This window comes from Saccopteryx leptura, chromosome 2 (genome assembly GCF_036850995.1).
Source record: "Saccopteryx leptura isolate mSacLep1 chromosome 2, mSacLep1_pri_phased_curated, whole genome shotgun sequence".
Lineage (NCBI taxonomy): Eukaryota > Metazoa > Chordata > Mammalia > Chiroptera > Emballonuridae > Saccopteryx > Saccopteryx leptura.
In genome coordinates this window covers 22,775,708-22,794,444 of record NC_089504.1, presented here as the reverse complement: position 1 = coordinate 22,794,444, position 18,737 = coordinate 22,775,708, and the positions used below count along the sequence as shown (strand labels likewise).

Below are 18,737 nucleotides of genomic sequence, written 5' to 3'. Positions count from 1 at the left end.
TAAATTAACTAAAAACTATTAGTTTTTAGTTAAAAACATTCTATTAAGTAGTGTTAGTCACACAACAGTAGATCAAATATCAATTGATCCACAATAAATAATATTTCTCTATGTTCAAGAAACAAAACAGACTTTGAGTCATTAATACCATCTAAAAGCTACAAATGTCCATGATACACTTTAAATCCACTATACAATTTTATCAGTAATATATATTTCTTCTAATATTTCTAAAAAAGGATAAAAATGATCAAGGTAAAAATAGCTATGGCAACATTTCCTACCTTGTTTTTAATCATCTTTTCAACAAAAAAACTACATTGTATTTCAAAAATATTCACTATATATAGGGAAAGGGTCTCTTTCTGCAAAATCTTTATTACATGTTAAGAACTAAATATTTAACATCAGTCACACAAAGGAAAACTTAAGCAATGTACAGTATTTGGAATAGTACATGATTCTTGTCATGTACAGTAAGTTTTTACTGAGAGCATATACAACCTAAGAATTCAAATGTAAAAGTAATTTTCCCACATGGCATCCAGTAAAGGTTTTGTTTTTCTCAGGTATCCAGTCAAAAGGATCAATTTTCATAATATGGGTGGAAAGAAAATCAAGTCACTACCTACAGAAAGGCTAGTGAAAATAATCCCCATTGCGTCCTCAACGCTCTACCTCCAAGTACCATGGGAAAGGTTATGCCTAAAAGTAGATCTAGTGACTCACACTACACTCTCTTGCTGAAGTATATTACTAACAAGATATTTTTCAAACAGAACTTAAGATCTAAAGACAAGCAATCAACATTACAGTCAATTAGCACTAATAATAGATATAAACCCAGAACCAATAGTTGAAATAAAGGAAAGTATGATGTTGGGTTGCTGCCTCTCACAGCCATTCTACATATAAGATATACATATAAGATACACTACTGACACATGATATACACGATACATGGCTGTTAGACATCTCATAACCATTAGACATGACCATTTTGGCTCTTTTCAAACCATGCAAACCTACTGTTCTCAAGAGGCACTGTGTTAAAATTCTAAGTACCTGTACAATCTCCAAGAGATGAAAGTCTGTAGACACAACAAGGGCTAAATACCAAGATAAATTATTTAACTTCTGCAGATCTTAATAACTTCATCCACATTAAACAGGATGTTAGTTTACAGTTTACTAAAGATATGGACCTGAACCAGACATCATCATCCAGTCTCTAGCAAGTCTAATGTTAATAAATTTATTTATAAATATACTTAAAATGTGCTTCTTAAAGTTATTATTTACGAAAAGTGTAAGACACATAGAAACTTACCACAATGTACTATACAATGTTTAGGGCCTAGATATGTTGTCTTTGCAGTAATGCTCAGTGTAAAAGCTTTTCAGGAAACTAGAAAGAACTAAAACACTCATCCCACTGGGGTCGGAGTTGAAACAAAAAAGTATGCAATTACTCAAATCAATATAAGTATTATATTTTTGTAATGATCACCACAAAATCAAGTTCCCTTATTCATCTTAAGAAAAACCTATTAACTTTTTAAATGAAGAATGTCTTGACAGTCTCTTTCAAACCATTAAGAAGCTACATATTAATTCTACAACTAAAATATACTAAACATTTCTATGTAGATTTTGAAAAACTTGTATGTTCTGTAATTGCTAAATAAGGTATAATTAAAATATATCCTCTCTCCTTCTCTGTCAGAGTTTCCTGATAATCAAAGGATTATCATACATCATTTTATAATTAAAAATATAAAGTTTTTATATTAAGGAGGAAAAAGACCAGTCAATGAAGAATAGATAATCCTGTTTCCTGTATTAATATCTGTGCTGCTTCCTGTCACAAATTTTTTTTTTATAATTTAGAAACTACTTCATGTAAATAGAATGAAATTTAGATAATACAGAAGAGTCAAGAAAATCAAAATCATCTTTAACACTGACACCTAGATATGTCACTATGGGTCAATTTTAAAATATTACATACCTGGCTTTTTCCTTTCAACATCAAAAGATTAGTTACTTTGCCAAATGGTAGACCTAATGATATGACCTCTGCTTCGGTGACATCACTTGGAATTTTGCGAAGATGGAGAACACGAGAAGGCAAACAGGGAGGTCTATCTCCTTTAAATTTCTTGTTGTCATTCCCATTAGCTAAAAAAAATAAGATTTTAAAAAAATTACTGAAACTAATTTGGGTTGACATACTACATTAACCATACTGTTACATTTGATCCTCCCAAAGTTTCAGGTTTTGAAATTTAGAGAATTATGAGTTTGATGGGGGAGAGGAGACCATATAAAGCAAAACCATCCATCTCTCTATCTTTTTTTTTTTAGAATTCCTTATTCATTTTATAGTGAGAGGAAGGGGAGGGAGGGAGGGAGGGACAACAGTGTTTCTGTCCGTGCACTAACCGCGGATTGAACCAGCAACTTTTACAAATAGGGACAATGCTCCAATCAAGCTATCCTGCCAGAGCCATCCACCTTTTACTGAAGAGGTTTTTTTATTTTTTTCACAAGTATTAAAATTTAAAATGTTTTAAGCATGAATTGAACTTCAAGATTACTGGGTAAATTAATTACATATTTAAGAGGCACCAAATACTCCTAGTCAACTGTTTGTTGTGAATAGAGAACATTTATGTCTTTAATGTATTTTTAAATATATTTTTCTAATTTGTTCTACTGCTAAATAAATGAGAATAACTTTTAGGGAAGACTATAATAAAAATTTTATATTTATCACCTCTTAAGGGGACTTAAATTTGAGCTGTATGTTTATGAAAATTAAGTTTATTTCTTAGGGGTTATATATTTTTTATTAACCAATTTTTTTTTTTTAGGTGAGAGAAGGGGAGATAGTTAGGTAGACTCCTGCATGCAGCCTGACTGGGATCCACCTGGCAACTCCATCAGGGGTGATGATCGAGTACGGAACTATTTTTAGTACCTGAGGCTGATGAGCTCCAACTGAGCCATCCTTAGCACCCGGGGCCATACTTGAAGCAATCAAGTCACTGGCTATAGGAAGGGAAGAGGGAGAGAAGGGACAGAGTGGGGGAGAGGGGAGAGAGAAGCAGATGGTAGCTTCTCTTGTGTACCCTGACCAGGAATCAAACCTGGGACATCCATACATCAGGCCAAAGCTCTATCCACTGAGCTACTGGCTAGGGCCAAATCTATTTTTTTTTAAATGAGGTGTTTTTTTTTTCCCAATCTTTTTATTTTTCACATTTTTATTTATTCATTTTTTTAGAGAGAGAAAGAGACAGAGAGAGGAAAGAGATAGAACAGAGGGAGGAGCAGGAAGCATCAACTCCCATATGTGCCTTGACCAGGCAAGCCTGGGGTTTCGAACTGGCGACCTTAGCATTCCAGGTCGACGCTTTTACCCACTGCGCCACCACAGGTCAGACATAATCTATTTTTTTAAACTTTTTTTTTTAAGCTAACTTGTGGTTTCCTAGGATGTTCTTATTTCTTATTATATAGTGGTAGTTCTTAATATAAACAAGATCACCTTGTTGAAAATGCAAATTTTCAGTTCCACCCCAGATATACTGAATCAGAAACTAGGGGAGGGACCCAGCAATCTGTGTTTTAAGAAATCTTCCAAATGATTCTGATGCAACCTAAAGTTTGAGAACCACTGTTGTAAAATAAAAAATCCATTAGCTCAGTTCAAAGATAAATTTTATTCAAATGCCATTATTTTAACAGTGACAATAATGAGAACTGGCAAGCCTGTAACAAATATTCAAATATATGTACCTAAGGTCCAGAAATATTTTCCCCTCAGAAACAGCACCGTACAAACTGAATGCAAATTATCTGAAAGCCAAAATTTTCATTAGAGTGGGCTTTTTTTTTTTTAATACTAAATACCACACTCCGTCCTATTGGGAAAAAATATAAAATTACCATTTTTGAAATACCAATGGAACTTTACAACCAGATATCTGGGTTCCTAAATAAACAAACAAGGACCACATTAAAATTATATGGTAATATTTTATACTCATTTGTGAGGCATGGAACTCAATTTGCTCACAGGTGAATAGATGACGTTAATACTCAAACCAGCACTTTCCCCCAAATTCACTATGTTCATGAATACAGGCAGCATCTTACATGGAGCCATAGATTATCAATTCTTACAATTCTGTGCCTGTATATAGCAAATGATTAGGCCAGACTGTTGAAAGTAATAGTCAATTAAATACTTACTGGAAATTAATCTGGGAAGCAAGAGCTCTCCTTTTTCATTAATCACCACGAACTATTACTATTCATTTTTCCCCTCCAAAATAACTGATTACATTTTCATCTCCATTTCAATGTCACCAACCTCACCTATATTATCTTATTCCCATCTACTCTCCCTTCCTCTAGTCTCACTCCCCCTCAATCTGACTCAGATCCAACAATATTATTGACCTAACTAAAACAGCATATCATGTCATTATCCTGTTCTAAGAACCGACAAGCTTGCAACTATATATATATACCTAAAATCTCCATTATTTTGAATTTTCACTGTTTTCATTTGCACTGCCCCATTGAGTTGACACAAAAAAATATAATATGCAGTTAAATCTGCTAACAGGTAAAGAGACATTGAGAGATGATTTCTTTTTGTACATGGCTAACAAGTAAAAAAAGCATTATGCAAACGAAAATTTAAAAGTAGTTTTTTTTAAAGCACAAAAACCTCAAAGCATTTGTCTTACCATTCCTAGAAAAAAGTAAGCAAGTTGACACTGACATTATAAATATTCCAAGTATGTGCAAACTTATATGGATTATTATGACAGTGTCACTAGATAAAAATACTGAACATCACATCCTGGATAGGAGTGAACCAAGTATGCAGTACCTTTTTGCATCTTCCCTGTAAATCTAAATGGCTAGACAAAAAGACCGCCACCTTGAGCTTTCTTAACCAGAAAAAGGTGTTAAAGATTGGGAAAATGTTTTAAAAGCAAGAATATTTTATCAGTTTACCCAGACTGTTCCAAAATAAATTAAAGAACATTAAGGTTATTTCTTCAACAGATTCACAAAGATTCATAATCTTTGTAAAACTATATATGTGAGAAAAAAAATGAATACTACAAGCTATTTGAACTTATGTTGCACTATCAAATAAAGACCCATGGGGACAAATTTTTATCAAAAAATTGTGCAATTATAAATCACCATTTCAGCTGTTTATTATAAAAGTGATTGAGATACATTACGGCCATGGGCTATGACATCAGACATCCTGTCTGGGCAAGTTACCTGACTACTGAGCCTCAGATTCTTTTCCTGTAAAATGAGTATAACAGGGTTACTTTGAAAATTAAGTAACATTTAAACAACAGGTGTAATGCCTAGTACATAAAGATCAATAATATATGTCTGAATTTTAAGAACCATTTACCTGGAAACTATGCTTTTTCTGCATTTTTGGTGTTAAAATAATGATTATAGGCGACAGTTACTTTTCCTCTTGATATCCTTACTTTGCAAAATTAATTGAAAATTTTATTATTTTATGAAATCCAAAAATCTATGAACTACTTATATAGATGATCTAAAAATTATATCTAAAGGTATGAAAAATACAATCACCTGAAGGTAGAAAATTTATTCAAGCAATCATACAGCCATAATAAAATATAAGTCACCTGGAAACAGGAAATTCTACTGCATTGAACACATAACTTTAAAGAATTCTTCTTTCTATAAAAGGATATACTATAGACTTTCCAAAGTTTTTATTATAAAAATAAGTATTCAAAATACTTAGCTTATATAAATCTTGTATTTTATTGAATATATTGAAAACTACCAAATGCCTATTACATATTAGTCATGTTCCAAACAAGTAAGTGGAACAGGCTTTTTAAATTTATATACTCTCATCTCAAAGTTGGAGGAATCTACCAGGTAAACTATCCTATAAATACGATTTTTTTTTTTTTAACAGAGATAGAGAGTCAGAGAGAGGGACAGAGACAGAAAGGAAGGCAGAGAAAGGAGAAGCATCAATTCTTCGTTGTGGCTCCTTAGTTGTTCATTGATTGCTTTGTCTTATGTGCCTTGACTGGGGGGCTACAGCAGAGCGAGTGACCCCTTGCTCAAGCCAGAGACAATGGGTTATGTCTATGATCCTTCCCTCAAGCCAGCAACCACGCACTCAAACTGGATGAGCCTGTGCTTAAGCCGGCAACCTCGGGGTTTGAACCTGGGTCCGCCACGTCCCAGTCCGACGCTCTATCCACTGCGCCACTGCTTGGTCAGGCTAAATATGGATCTTTTTAAAATTCAACCCTGCCCTGGCCAGGTGACTCAGTGGATAGAGTATGTGATCAGATGAAGCAATTACCTATCAGAGCACAGATCCCCAAAAGTTAAAGGACAAGATCCTTTTTGCTCACCCCAGCTCCTATAAATTGGCTGTAAGCTGTTTCTGGAACTGGGACACAGCTGCCTGCCATGTAATGGGGGTGAGGGATAGGTAGCTACTACTGGGCTAAGGAATGAAAATTAACCATAGTTTACCTTCCAAGTTTTTACCTGTCACTTGCAAGCCTTCAACATACTCAAGAGTTCTAAATTAGTTATAGATTCTGGCAATGCAACTGTTGTCTAGGTAGAAAGATTCCTGGTGTTGTCCCAGAATACTCCCTCAATTATCTTTTAAATTAATAACAATGCCTGACCTGTGGTGGCGCAGTGGATATAGTGTGGATTTGGAACACTGAGGTCACTGGTTGGGAACCTCTGTGCTGGCCTGATCAGGGCACATATGGGAGTTGGTGCTTCCTGCTCCCCCCCACCCCCACCCCGTCTCCCTCTCACTCCCTCTAAATTAATTAACTAAAAATTTTTTTCATTAACTACAACAAAAAAAAAGGAGGGGGGGGAAAGACAGAAAGAAAGTGAGGGAGGGAGAGGGAGACAGCCAGCCATATATTCACTTCTGCAGACTCAAGTTGCCACCTGGTATCATTTTCCTCAAGTCTGAAGACTTACCTTTACCATTTCATAAAATGAAATAGCTACAATGCTCTCAAGCTCTGTGTGCCTCAAAGGAGGCTTTTAAAAACAGACATAGAATTCCAGTTTGATTATTTTCAACATTTCAAAGATATTACTCTATTGTCTTCTGGCTTGCTCAGTTTGGGGCAAGAAAGTCTCTTGGTGTTCTTCCTCTGAATAAAAAGTGACTTTTCCCCTCTGGCTAGTTTTAAGATTCGCTCTGCATTCCTGGTTTTCAGAAATTTGATTATGATGAGACTTGGTGTGATTTTTGGTGTGTTTATTCTGCTTGTGGGTTCACTGAACTTTTTGGATATGTAGGTTTTTATAGTCTCCACCATTTTGGTGTATTTTTAGTCATTATTTCTTCAGATATATTTCTGCTTCCCTACCCCCATCTTTTTCTCTGGGACTTCAATTTGGGTAGATCCCTTACTTGATAGTGTCCTAAAGGTTACTGAGGCTCTTTCATTTCTTTTTCAGTCTTTTCTTTCTTTTCTGTATTTTAGTTTCTATTGCTGTCTTCAAATTCACTGATCACTTCTTCTGTAGAATATAATGTGCTATTAATGCTATACCAGGTATTGGTTTCAGAAGTTAAATTTTTATTTTTAGAATACTTATTTGATGTTATCTTTCATTTTTCTCCTTTTTATGCTAATATTTTACTTTAAATCCTTGCACATACTTTTAATAACTATTTCAAAGACTAAATCTGCTAATCTCATCTTCTGTTATTTTCTATATCTGTTTCTGTAGACTGATTTTTCTCTTGATTACAGAATATAATTTTGTGCTTCTTTACATATTTGATAATTTCTGATTGAATGCTCAACACTGTAAGCACTATAATTTGTTTTATTCCTTTGAGGTGCCAGATTCTTTTCTGAAAAATAGTTAAGTTACTTTTAGATTGGGTAATTCTTTCAGAGCTTGTTTTCAACGTTATTAGGGTAGGTTTAAAGTGGCCTTTCTGCCAGAGCTGGTGTACCCCTACTGGTATGGATGTGTGGGTTACTATTCAGCAATAAACTCAAGGGCAGCTTTTTGGAGCACTTTTCTCACAGAGCTCCCTTCTCTCCTGCCTCTGCCCTCATACCTCCCAGCTGCCTCAGCCTTCCCAAACTCGGGTCTCTGACTCTTCAGTTCTGCCGTGTTTGCCTGTGGTTTCCTTACACAGTCTAGGAAAAATGCCACAATAATTATAGGGCTCACCTCATTTGTTTGATTTTCTGAGATTATAGTAATGCTAATAATAATATTTGAAATAACAGCTACCTAAGAAAAAAGGTTAATTTCTCACTCATGTAAAAGTCAAAAGTAGACATTCCAGATTTGGAATGGTGACATACAAAGTTATCAGTGATGCCTGACTGGTGGTGGCAACACAGTGGATAGAGCATCAACCCAAGATACTGAGGGCCCAGTTTGAATCCCCGACATTGCCAGCTAGAGTGCGGGCTTGTTGGCTTGAATGTAGGTTTGCCAGCTTGAGTGCAGCATCATCTAAATGATCCCAAGGTTGCTGACTTGAGCAGCCTGGTCAAGGCACAGAGGAGAAGCAATCCATAAAGAGCTAAAGTGAAGCAATTACAAGTTGATGCTTTTCATCTCTCCTCCTCTTTTCTCTCTCCCTTCCTGTCTCTCTCTTTTAAAAAACCAAAAAACAAGACAAAACACCTACAATATTATCAGTGATTTAGGCTCTAGTTGTCCCTCTGTTAGGTTACAACCCTCACTCTATTTATCTAAGATGGAAGGTGGAATTCCTAGAGGTAGCAGGATAAAAGAGGAAAAAGTGTACCCATGTAGAGATGCCCAAGAAGTAACATCTCCATTTATATTTCATTATCCAGGACTCAATCACATGACCACATCTTGCTATAAGGAAGACTGGAAAAACAGTCATTTAAACTTGGTAGCAATATGCCCAAATAAAATTCAAGTTCTCTTACTCAAGAAAATAGAAAGAAAAGTAGTGCAGTACATAAGAAACAGACTCTGGAAAATTTTCTACTATTAAATTTAAGAAGAAAAGCACACAATTTATAAAGTGTAAAACAGTTTTGTAATTATCAAAAGACATAAATAAGACCTAAAAACATGTCATGCTCCCAGATGAGAAAACAATACCACAAAAAAGATCTACATTTCACATTAACATATAAATGTAATATAATTCTAATCAGAATTTCTAAGGTTCTGTGGCAAAATATTGTGGAACGAGAAATTATTTTAGAACTAGTTGAAATAATTTAAAATTCATACAGAGGATATCTATAAGAAGCTAAAAGATATTTTAAAAGAAATATGAATAACTAATACCTAATAGAATTACTGTATATCCCACTATGCCCTAGACCAGGGGTTCCCAAACTTTTTACACAGGGGGCCAGTTCACTGTCCCTCAGACCGTGGGAGGGCCAGACTATAAAAAAAACTATGAACAAATCCCTATGCACACTGCACATATCTTATTTTAAAGTTAAAAAACAAAATGGAAACAAATACAATATTTAAAATAAAGAACAAGTAAATTTAAATCAACAAACTGACCAGTATTTCAATGGGAACTATGCTCCTCTCACTGACCACCAATGAAAGAGGTGCCCCTTTCGGAAGTGCTGCGGGGGCCGGTTAAATGGCCTCAGGGGTCCGCATGCGGCCTGGCCGTAGTTTGGGAAACCCGCCCTAGACTGTCACAATGTGCCACCACTGTTTCAGCATTCTGTACAGTTTAACATCTTCACTTCTGAAAAATTACTACTAGTAGCACTGAAATAAGCTAAAATAGGCATAGTAGAATTCAATGTTTCTTAACTTCTAGTTTTTGTCATGGTCTCATTTAATAATATATAAATCACATGTAACAGGACACAAGTAGCTGATAGCTCCTAATTCCTTCCAATCGTGTTTTTATCATGCTACTGTGCTGCACCAAAATTTACATGTGTATTAACTCCAAAAAAGTTCTATCTTTAATGCTGAACTACTTACACCAAATTTTCTTAAGTGTCAGATATTTCACTTTTGATAGAATGACATTGCAAAGGCTTTACTGGAATTCTATCAAAAGGATTCACTATATACTGAACCATTATTAGATAATTATTGATTTTCTAGTGTTAGCAGATGATGATAAAACTTACATAACTTTATTAATGGAGTCAACATATTAACATCTGTCATTTTCCCGTTTACACATGGAGAAAGAACTTTGCAAGTTAAATTAATTTAGAATTAACAATTTATGATATAAGTGGAGTTTCAGACGGATGCTATTCTGTGGAGAGTTGAGTCCCTCCTAAGCAGGATAAATAAAAGTCTCTGGCAATTGCTCTCAACCCTGGCTGCAACAGTTTAGATACATCACCTAAGAAGCTTTAAAAACAACAAACAGTGCCTAGACCCCACCCTCCACCCTGAGATTTTGGAATCGGTTGGGATAAGTTGAGGCTCTGTATTTTCTTCAAAGCTATATTTTAGTGAGCATCCAGGTTGAGAACCTATGATTTATACATATACTGCTCACAAAAATTGAATACAAAGCAATAAAATATCCTCTAATTTTTGTGAGCAGTAGTTAATGAAACCACAGAAGAAAAATAAAGAAAATAATATTAAGAAGAACTATAGAGAATAGTGTCTACAAAGTAATAATCTAGGCTGACAATAGACTCAAAACAGAAGCCAAAATATATATTAAAACAGTACATTCAAAGTGCTGAGAGAAAATAACTATCAATTTAGCATTCTAAATGGCTATTATTCAACAGCTATAGTGAAATAGACACTTCTAGTCAGTGTGAAAGGTTACCATTTACAGAGCTTTGCTAAATGGCTACTAAGGAGGATGTGCTTCAGGAAGAGAAATATTGAACTTAGAAAGGAAATGGGATACAAGAAGAAATTCAAAACATAAAAACAAAACAATAAACTGCTGCTGCCTGTGCAAACTCAGACTTCATACTTCTTTCTTTTCCTAAAAAATCAATCAACCAAGATGTAAGTCCTTCTGGTTATCCATCCCCTCTGTAAACATGAGCAAACAAACTAACCTCGCTTTTTAAAATAAGGACAAACACATGAACCCACCATACAGGTACTATAACTCTGGATAGTAAGATTAGTATATTTTCTTAAAAAGCCCACCAGATCAAAAGGATAATCAGGTTTAAGAACTTCATATTCTAGCATTTCCATTATCCAGTATGGTTCCTCAAATGGCAGTGTCACCTTTACCTGGGAATTTGTAGAAATGCAAATTCTCAGGACCCATCACCCTTGATCTACTAAATTAGAAATTCTAGTGATGGGACTCAGTAACCATGCTTTATTTAACCAGCTTTCCAGGTAATTGTGATGCCAGCTCAAGTGTGATAAAGTGCTTTAGTCTCATGCCCATATTACTGTCCACAGTTCTACACAAACAAATCCCCTGTTGCTGCCGGGCCTACACAATCTTTCCATTTAGTCCTCTGGAGCAATGTACCATGGTTGACCCATTTCCATTTATTTTTTATTCTTAAATTGAAGGGGGAGGGAGAGAGACATCAATTCTTTGGTTGATTCTTATATGAGCCCTGAGGATCAAACCCTCAATCATGGCATATCAGAATGACGCACTAACCAACTGAGCAACTCGGCCAGGGCCTAATTCCCATATATTTTTAATCTCTTCACTTAATTTTCCTTTCATCTTTTGCCTTAACTGAAATTGGTCCACTTCTTATAGAGCCCTCACATAAAGGTTATTCACTCTCCCAAACCTCCTGTCGCTCAGGGTCTGGAAGGTGAGGGCCACTCATTCCTAAATCCCTATAACTCCAAAAACATGTAGATAAAAATCTCACTTTTTCTGAGACTCTTTATTCTCTTGGCTACAGCTGTCAACTGTGTATGATATTCACTTCCAAATTTCTCTCATGATGTTGAGACCAGAATAACCCACTATCTACCTGACACTTCCATCTCTCTCTCTCTCTCTCTCTCCATATATATATATATATATATATACACACACACACACATTCAATACTATATATATTCAATATACATATAAAAAGATGAACCTGCTATGCTGTACAATCCTGTTTTTCCTGCATTTTTTCATATAAATGAGTGGCACCACCATTTATTCAATTACCCAAATCCAAACCCTGGAAATCATCAATGAAATTTTTGATTCAAACATTAATCACCAAACAGTAATCAATCACCAATACTATCAATTGGAGATACTGTAAGTTCTTTAATTTTCTCCATCACAACGGCTACCACTACAGTACAAAACCCTTTCACTTCTCCAACTTGTTTTATAGTCCCCAAATTACAAAAATTTTAAATCGTGTGGTACCTTATGGGAGTGAATTATGTTTCAGTTTATTAAAATCATGTCATCTTAAAATTTTAATACTTCTACTATTCTAAATCCATCATCATTTAATACAGGGTGGGGCAAAAGTTGGTTTGCAATTGTGAGTACATGGAACAGTGCATTCTTGTATTAATTATTACTGTATTATTTTCCATATGAATAACGATAAACCTGCTTTTGCCCCACCCTGTACAAGAGTTTAATTCTAGTTCTTTTATACAATTGCTCAGGGTCACCACTTATCGATAGTTTTGTCACAACTGTGTAGTTCACAGAACATCAAATAAAAGGGGTGGAGAAGCAGATGCTTGCTTCTCCCGTATGCCCTGACCAAGAATCGAACCTGAGACTTCCACGTGCCTGGTCAACTCTGTACCATGGAGCCAACCAGTCAGGGCTGAGATTTGAAACCACAAGGTAGCTGGCTTGAGCCTCACCCCCCACTGCCTTGGTCAAGGCACATATGAGAGGTGATCAATGAACAACTAAAGTGATACAACTATGAGTTGATGCTCTCATCTTTCTCCCTTCCTGTCTCTCTCAAATGAATAAATGAATGAATAAATGAATGAATGGGGCACCTACAGTTATATATTTATAAGATGAACAAAATAAGAACATTGTAAAAAAATTTTTTTGAAAACCAATGTAAACAAAACATTTTAGATTTTGAAAAAATGAAAACTCACCATACACACCTGCAGGAGTAGAACTGTTCATGGTAAAAGGTCCGTTAATGATGCCAGAAGAAAGAAGCTCATCAGATCCCCGCTGAAAAGAACCAGTAATATTCTGTTAATAAAACAAATCTCAAATGATGATCCATATTTACTATTAAAAATATGAAAGTCAACATTATATCATCTGAATATCAAGGCATTTAAGGGGAAGTCCTCAAGAATCAAAAGCTAAAGGTTGGAAATGAACTTTAATAGTAAAGAAAAATTACTGCACATCCACATGACTGCTGCTTATCAAAAAACAGAACTGTTATCACATAATTGAAGCATGATCCTGCACCCTTTATAAAAATGTCTTAATTTTAATTTTTACTTCTTTTCCAAGTGAGAGAAAGGGAGACAGAGAGACAAACTCCTGCATACACCTCTACTGGGATGCACCAGCAACCTCCCTCTGAGGCTGATGCTCTGCCCATCTGGGGCCATGCTCACAACCGAGCTATTTTTAGCTCCTGAAGTTGAGCCCATGGAGCCATCCTCAGCGCCTGGAACAGCCAAATCGCTCCAATCGATCCATGACTGTGGGAAGGGAAGAGAGAGGAGGGGAGAGAGAGAGAGACAGAGAGAGAGAGAGGTGGAGAAGCAGATGGTCACTTCTCAGTGTGCCCTGACTGAGAATCGAACCCAGGACATCCACATGCTGGGCTGATGCTCTACCACTGAGCAAACTGGCCAGGGCCAAAATAATCTTTAATGTGTACTATTTCTTAAACAACCATTATTTAAGTGATTTCCTCTATTTTTCAGGAGAGAGTTTTGAATAATTCCAAAGGTGAATGGTCAATGTCAAAAGACAAATCAGACAAGCTTTTTCATTGTAACTTAGAGACCTATTACCAAGATTTAAGTTTACATTTAAGAAGGACAAGCCTGACCAGGCGGTGGCGCAGTGGATAAAGCATCGGACTGGGATGCGAGACCCCGGGGTCACTAGCTTGAGTGCGGGCTCAACTGGCTTGAGCAAAAAGCTCACTAGCATGGACCCAAGGTCACTGGCTCGAGCAGGGGGTTACTCAGTCTGCCGAAGGCCCGCGATCATGGCACATATGAGAAAGCAATCAATGAACAACTAACTACGGTGTCGCAACGAAAAACTGATGATTGATGCTCTCATCTCTCTCCGTTCCTGTCTGTCTGTCCCTATCTATCCCTCTATCTGACTCACTCTCTGTCCCTGTAGAAAAAAGAAAAAAAAAAGGACAATAAATACCATGTACAAAATTAAAACTAACCCATTTAAAATGTCACTGTTTAACTTGGTTAATTGTTAAGAGCAAATATTTTGATCAACTAGGTGATAATCCCCAAACTATCCTATAAATATTAGAGTAGCAGTAGTGCTATGACAGATATTTAATGTTTAGGTGTAATTACCACTTCTGCAGGGAACAACTTCAGGCTTTGCTGAAGACAGGCAAACTACCAATGTGTTTGCCTAATAGAAATGCAATTATTTAAACAATTCCTATATTACACATCTAAAAACTATTCACTTTGGTTCTTCCACTAGAAGCTTACAGAGACAGCTTGGGACAAGAGGAAGAAATTAAGTAAGTTTGTAATATTAAATAAAATTGAAAAAATTTAAATTCCATCTGGGTCGATGCTCAAATCAACTTACTATTTTTAACACCTGAGGCTGATGCACTCAGACTAAATAAGCTGAGTGCCCAGGGATGATGCTTGAACCAATCAAGCCACTGGCTGTGGGAGGGGAAGAGGAAAAAAAAGGGGGAGAGAAGCAGATGGTTGCTTCTCTTGTGTGCCCTGACTGGGGATCAAACTCGAGAAGTCCATAAGGTGGGCCGATACTCTATTCACTGAGCAAAACAGGCCAGGGCCAAATTTTTGCAGTTTTAAATGTAGTAAAAATTTAAAAGTGCCCAAAATGTTTTTATATACGAGTAATTTCAAAAACCATGTGTTACTAATTGATATACAGTATCTTCTACACATATGTTGAGTTTAGTATCAGTGTTTCTATATGTAAACAGTTAATTTGACCTCAGAAATCATTTAGAAATCACTTCCTATCTTTTCTAGACTTGAATGAGAATGTTAAAATGTCAACTAATCATTACTTCCTGGTGGTTTACAGATTGAAATATAGGCAAAACAATAAAGACTCTAGAGATATTGAAAGAGTATCTTCATAATCTTGGAGTAGGGAAAGATTTATTAAACAAGAAACAAAAATAATTATAAAGAAAAATATCAATAAACTAGACAATTCTGAAATTCATAATTTCATTAATATATACAAATACTGAATCATTATGTTGTACACCTAAAACTAATATATGTCATGTATATCTAAATTAAAAAAAATTTATTTAACAAAATACATCATTAGGAGATTAAAAAGGTAAGTTATAGAGTGGGAGTGTATCTGTAATACATAAAACCAACATAAGTTTTATATTCAGAACTAAGAAAAAGTTGGAAAAAGACCTACAAGAAATAAGAAAAAGTAAAAAATAACAGAAAATGACAAAATTGAAAAAGCACCTCATAAATAAGGTGGTAGATTTTTTTTTACTGCTCCATAGCATTTGTACTCTCTGCTTTTTCTGCGAAAGAACTATTCATCCCCCTGACCTGTGATGGCACAGTGGATAAAGCATCAACCTGGAACGCTGAGGTCATCAGTTTGAAACCCTGGCTTGTCAGGTCAAGGCACATATGGGAGTTGATGCTTCCTGCTCCTCCCCTGTCCTCCTCTCCTGCCCCCCACCCCACTCTCTAAAATGAAAAACACACACACACACACAAAATTATTCATCTCTATCTATGACCATGTGACCTGTAATGCCTCCTATGAGAGGAGGATACCTCTCTAGTCCACTGACATTGAGCATGATTTTATGATATGCTTTGGCCTATGGAATACAAATGGACATGACCTACATTAAATCCAAGCAGAATCTTCAAAAGATTTCAGCAGTTTCTGCTAGTTTTTCCTCTTTCCCTTTGAAACAGGAACATAAACCAAATAGGTGCTGCTCTTTCAGCCTGATTCCCAGAAAAATAACATGTATACCTATGCAAGTGCCATCAACATTTTAAATAAATACTGTAAATGGTTTTTCTCAGCCATATCAATTCGACTAATACCATATCCAAAAAACATATGAAAAAAGGCTTAACCTCTTTGGCCATCAGGGAAATGCAACTGAAAACTGCAATGAAATATCAGCATATTTAAAAAGACCAAAATGGCCTGACCAGTGGTGGTACAATATATTAAGTATCGACCCGGGACACTGAGGTCCCAGGTTCAAAACCCCAAAGTTGTCGGCTTAAGCGGAGGTTCATCTGGCTTGAGCGTGGAATCACAGACATGATCCCATGATCACTGGCTTGAAGTCCAAAGTTGATGGTTTAAGCCCAAGTGTTGCTGGCTTGAGCCTAAGGTCACTGGCTTGAGCAATGGGTCACTGGTTCAGCTGAAGCCCGCTGGTCAAGGCATGTATGAGAAGCAATCAATAAACAACTAAAGTGACCCAACTATGAGTTGATGCTTCTCTTCTCTCTCTCTCTCTAGCAAAAAAAAAAGACCAAAATATCAAGTGCGGATGAGAATGTAAAGTAATAGAACTCTTACATAATGCTAGTGGATGTGTATACTAAGACAACTTCAGAAAAATGACCCAATATACTAAATTTGATTGTATGAATATCCTAGGATTCCTGTGGGTCCTACTCTTATGGATACACTCAAGAGATCGTGTGCTATGTGCACTTAAACATATAAGAATGTTCTCAGCAGCATTTTTTCTACTAGCCAAACTAGAAACAACCAAATGCCATCAACTATAAAACAGATGAATCAATTTTTGTAAATGCATTTAATGATTATAGCAATGAGAATGAATTACTACTCCACATAACATAAATAAATCTCACAAACATAAAGTCAGTCACAAAAGAACGCACACTGTATCATTGCATTATATAGAGTTCAAAAACAAGTAAAAAATAAATTACACATCTAAACTATACATCTAAATTCAAAAGATGGAAGCTGGACCCTTTCCTCACACCATCTACAAAAATTCACTTGAAAAGGGTATATACTAAATGTAAAACTATAAAACTCTTAGAAGGAAATTTAGGAGTAAATCTTCATGGTTTTGGGTTAAAAAATGGTTTCTTAACGCTAAAAGCACAAGTGACAAAAAAATATACATTATATTTCATCAAAACGAAAATCTATTGTTCTCCAAAGTATACCATCAAGAAAATGAGGCCCTGGCCAGTTGATTCGGTGGTAGAGTGTTGGCCTATCTTGTGGAAGTCCCAGGTTCGATTTTGGGTCACGGCACACAGGAAAGGTGCCCATTTGCTTCTCCAGTCCTTTCCTTCCCGCTTCTCTCTCTCTCTCTTTCTCTCCTGCAGCATGGCTTGAATGGTTGAGCGAGTTGGCCCCAGGCCCTGAGGATGGCTCCATGGCCTCGCCTCAGGCACTAAAATAGCTCTGTTGCTGAACAACAAAACAGTGGCCCCAGACGGACAGAGCATCACCTGATAAGGGGCTTACTGGTGGATCCCAGCCAGGTGCCTCCCTGCTTCTCAATTAAAAAAAAAAATAAAACAAAAGGAGGCAGGGAGGGAGGGAGGAAATGAAAAAAGACAAACCAGAGAATTCGAGAAAATATCTGCAAATCATGTATTTCCCAAAAAACTGGTATGTAGAACATATAAACTCTTATAACTCAATAATAAAAAGACAACCTAACTTTTCAAAAAAGACAAAAATTTAAACAGACATTTCTCCAATATATACAAATAGCCAATAAGTACATGAAAAGATGATCAACATCACTGGTCATAAAGAATATGCAAATTAAAACCACAGAAAGATCACTTCAAATAAAAATCAGGATCATGATATCCCTCTATTATTACACACCTATCGGAACAATTAAAAAAAGCACATACTTAAAACAAAAACTCAGATGCTTTATGATTGCATTTAAATAATATTCTCAAAGTGACAAAATTAGAGGAAATTAATGCAGTCCTATTTATAATTAACCTTTGAGAATGAGAAAGAATAAATTACGCATCTGCCTGGTAATTAGGGTATTTCCTGCAGAACAATGACGGGATTTGTTTAGAGAAAAAAATTCACTATAACCACCCTTTTGAAAAGTATCTTTGTATACTTACTCAATTATCTCAAAATAAAAATGTTTTTTTTTGTTTTTGGGGTTTTTTTTGTATTTTTCTGAAGCTGGAAATGGGAGGCAGTCAGACAGACTCCCGCATGTGCCCGACCGGGATCCACCCGGCACGCCCACCAGGGGGCGATGCTCTGCCCATCTGGGGCATTGCTCTGTTGCAACCAGAGCCACTCTAGCGCCTGAGGCAGAGGCCATGGAGCCATCCTCAGCGCCCAGGCTATCTTTTGCTCCAATGGAGCCTTGACTGCGGGAGGGGAAGAGAGAAACAGAGAGGAAGGAGAGGGGGAGGGGTGGAGAAGCAGATAGGTGCCTCTCCTGTGTGCCCTGGCCGGGAATCGAACCCGGGACTTCCGCACACCAGGCCGACACTCT

The 18,737-nt window shown here is 36.2% G+C and overlaps 1 protein-coding gene across 6 annotated transcripts in view; it reads right to left on the bottom strand.

The window, feature by feature from the left end:
* The window catches only part of PTBP3 (polypyrimidine tract binding protein 3), a 104,828-nt gene that overhangs the window by 52,843 nt on the left and 33,248 nt on the right, over positions 1 to 18,737 (bottom strand). For 2 of the 6 annotated variants that reach the window (XM_066367446.1, XM_066367448.1), the window contains 2 exons: positions 13,129 to 13,210; positions 2,012 to 2,181 (listed from right to left, as the gene is read on the bottom strand). In XM_066367446.1, the coding sequence (XP_066223543.1) occupies positions 2,012 to 2,181; positions 13,129 to 13,210 (252 nt within the window). Of the gene's footprint in view, positions 1 to 2,011; positions 2,182 to 13,128; positions 13,211 to 18,737 lie in introns of those variants that run through there. The other 4 variants (XM_066367447.1, XM_066367449.1, XM_066367450.1 and 1 more) reach the window with 3 other exon arrangements.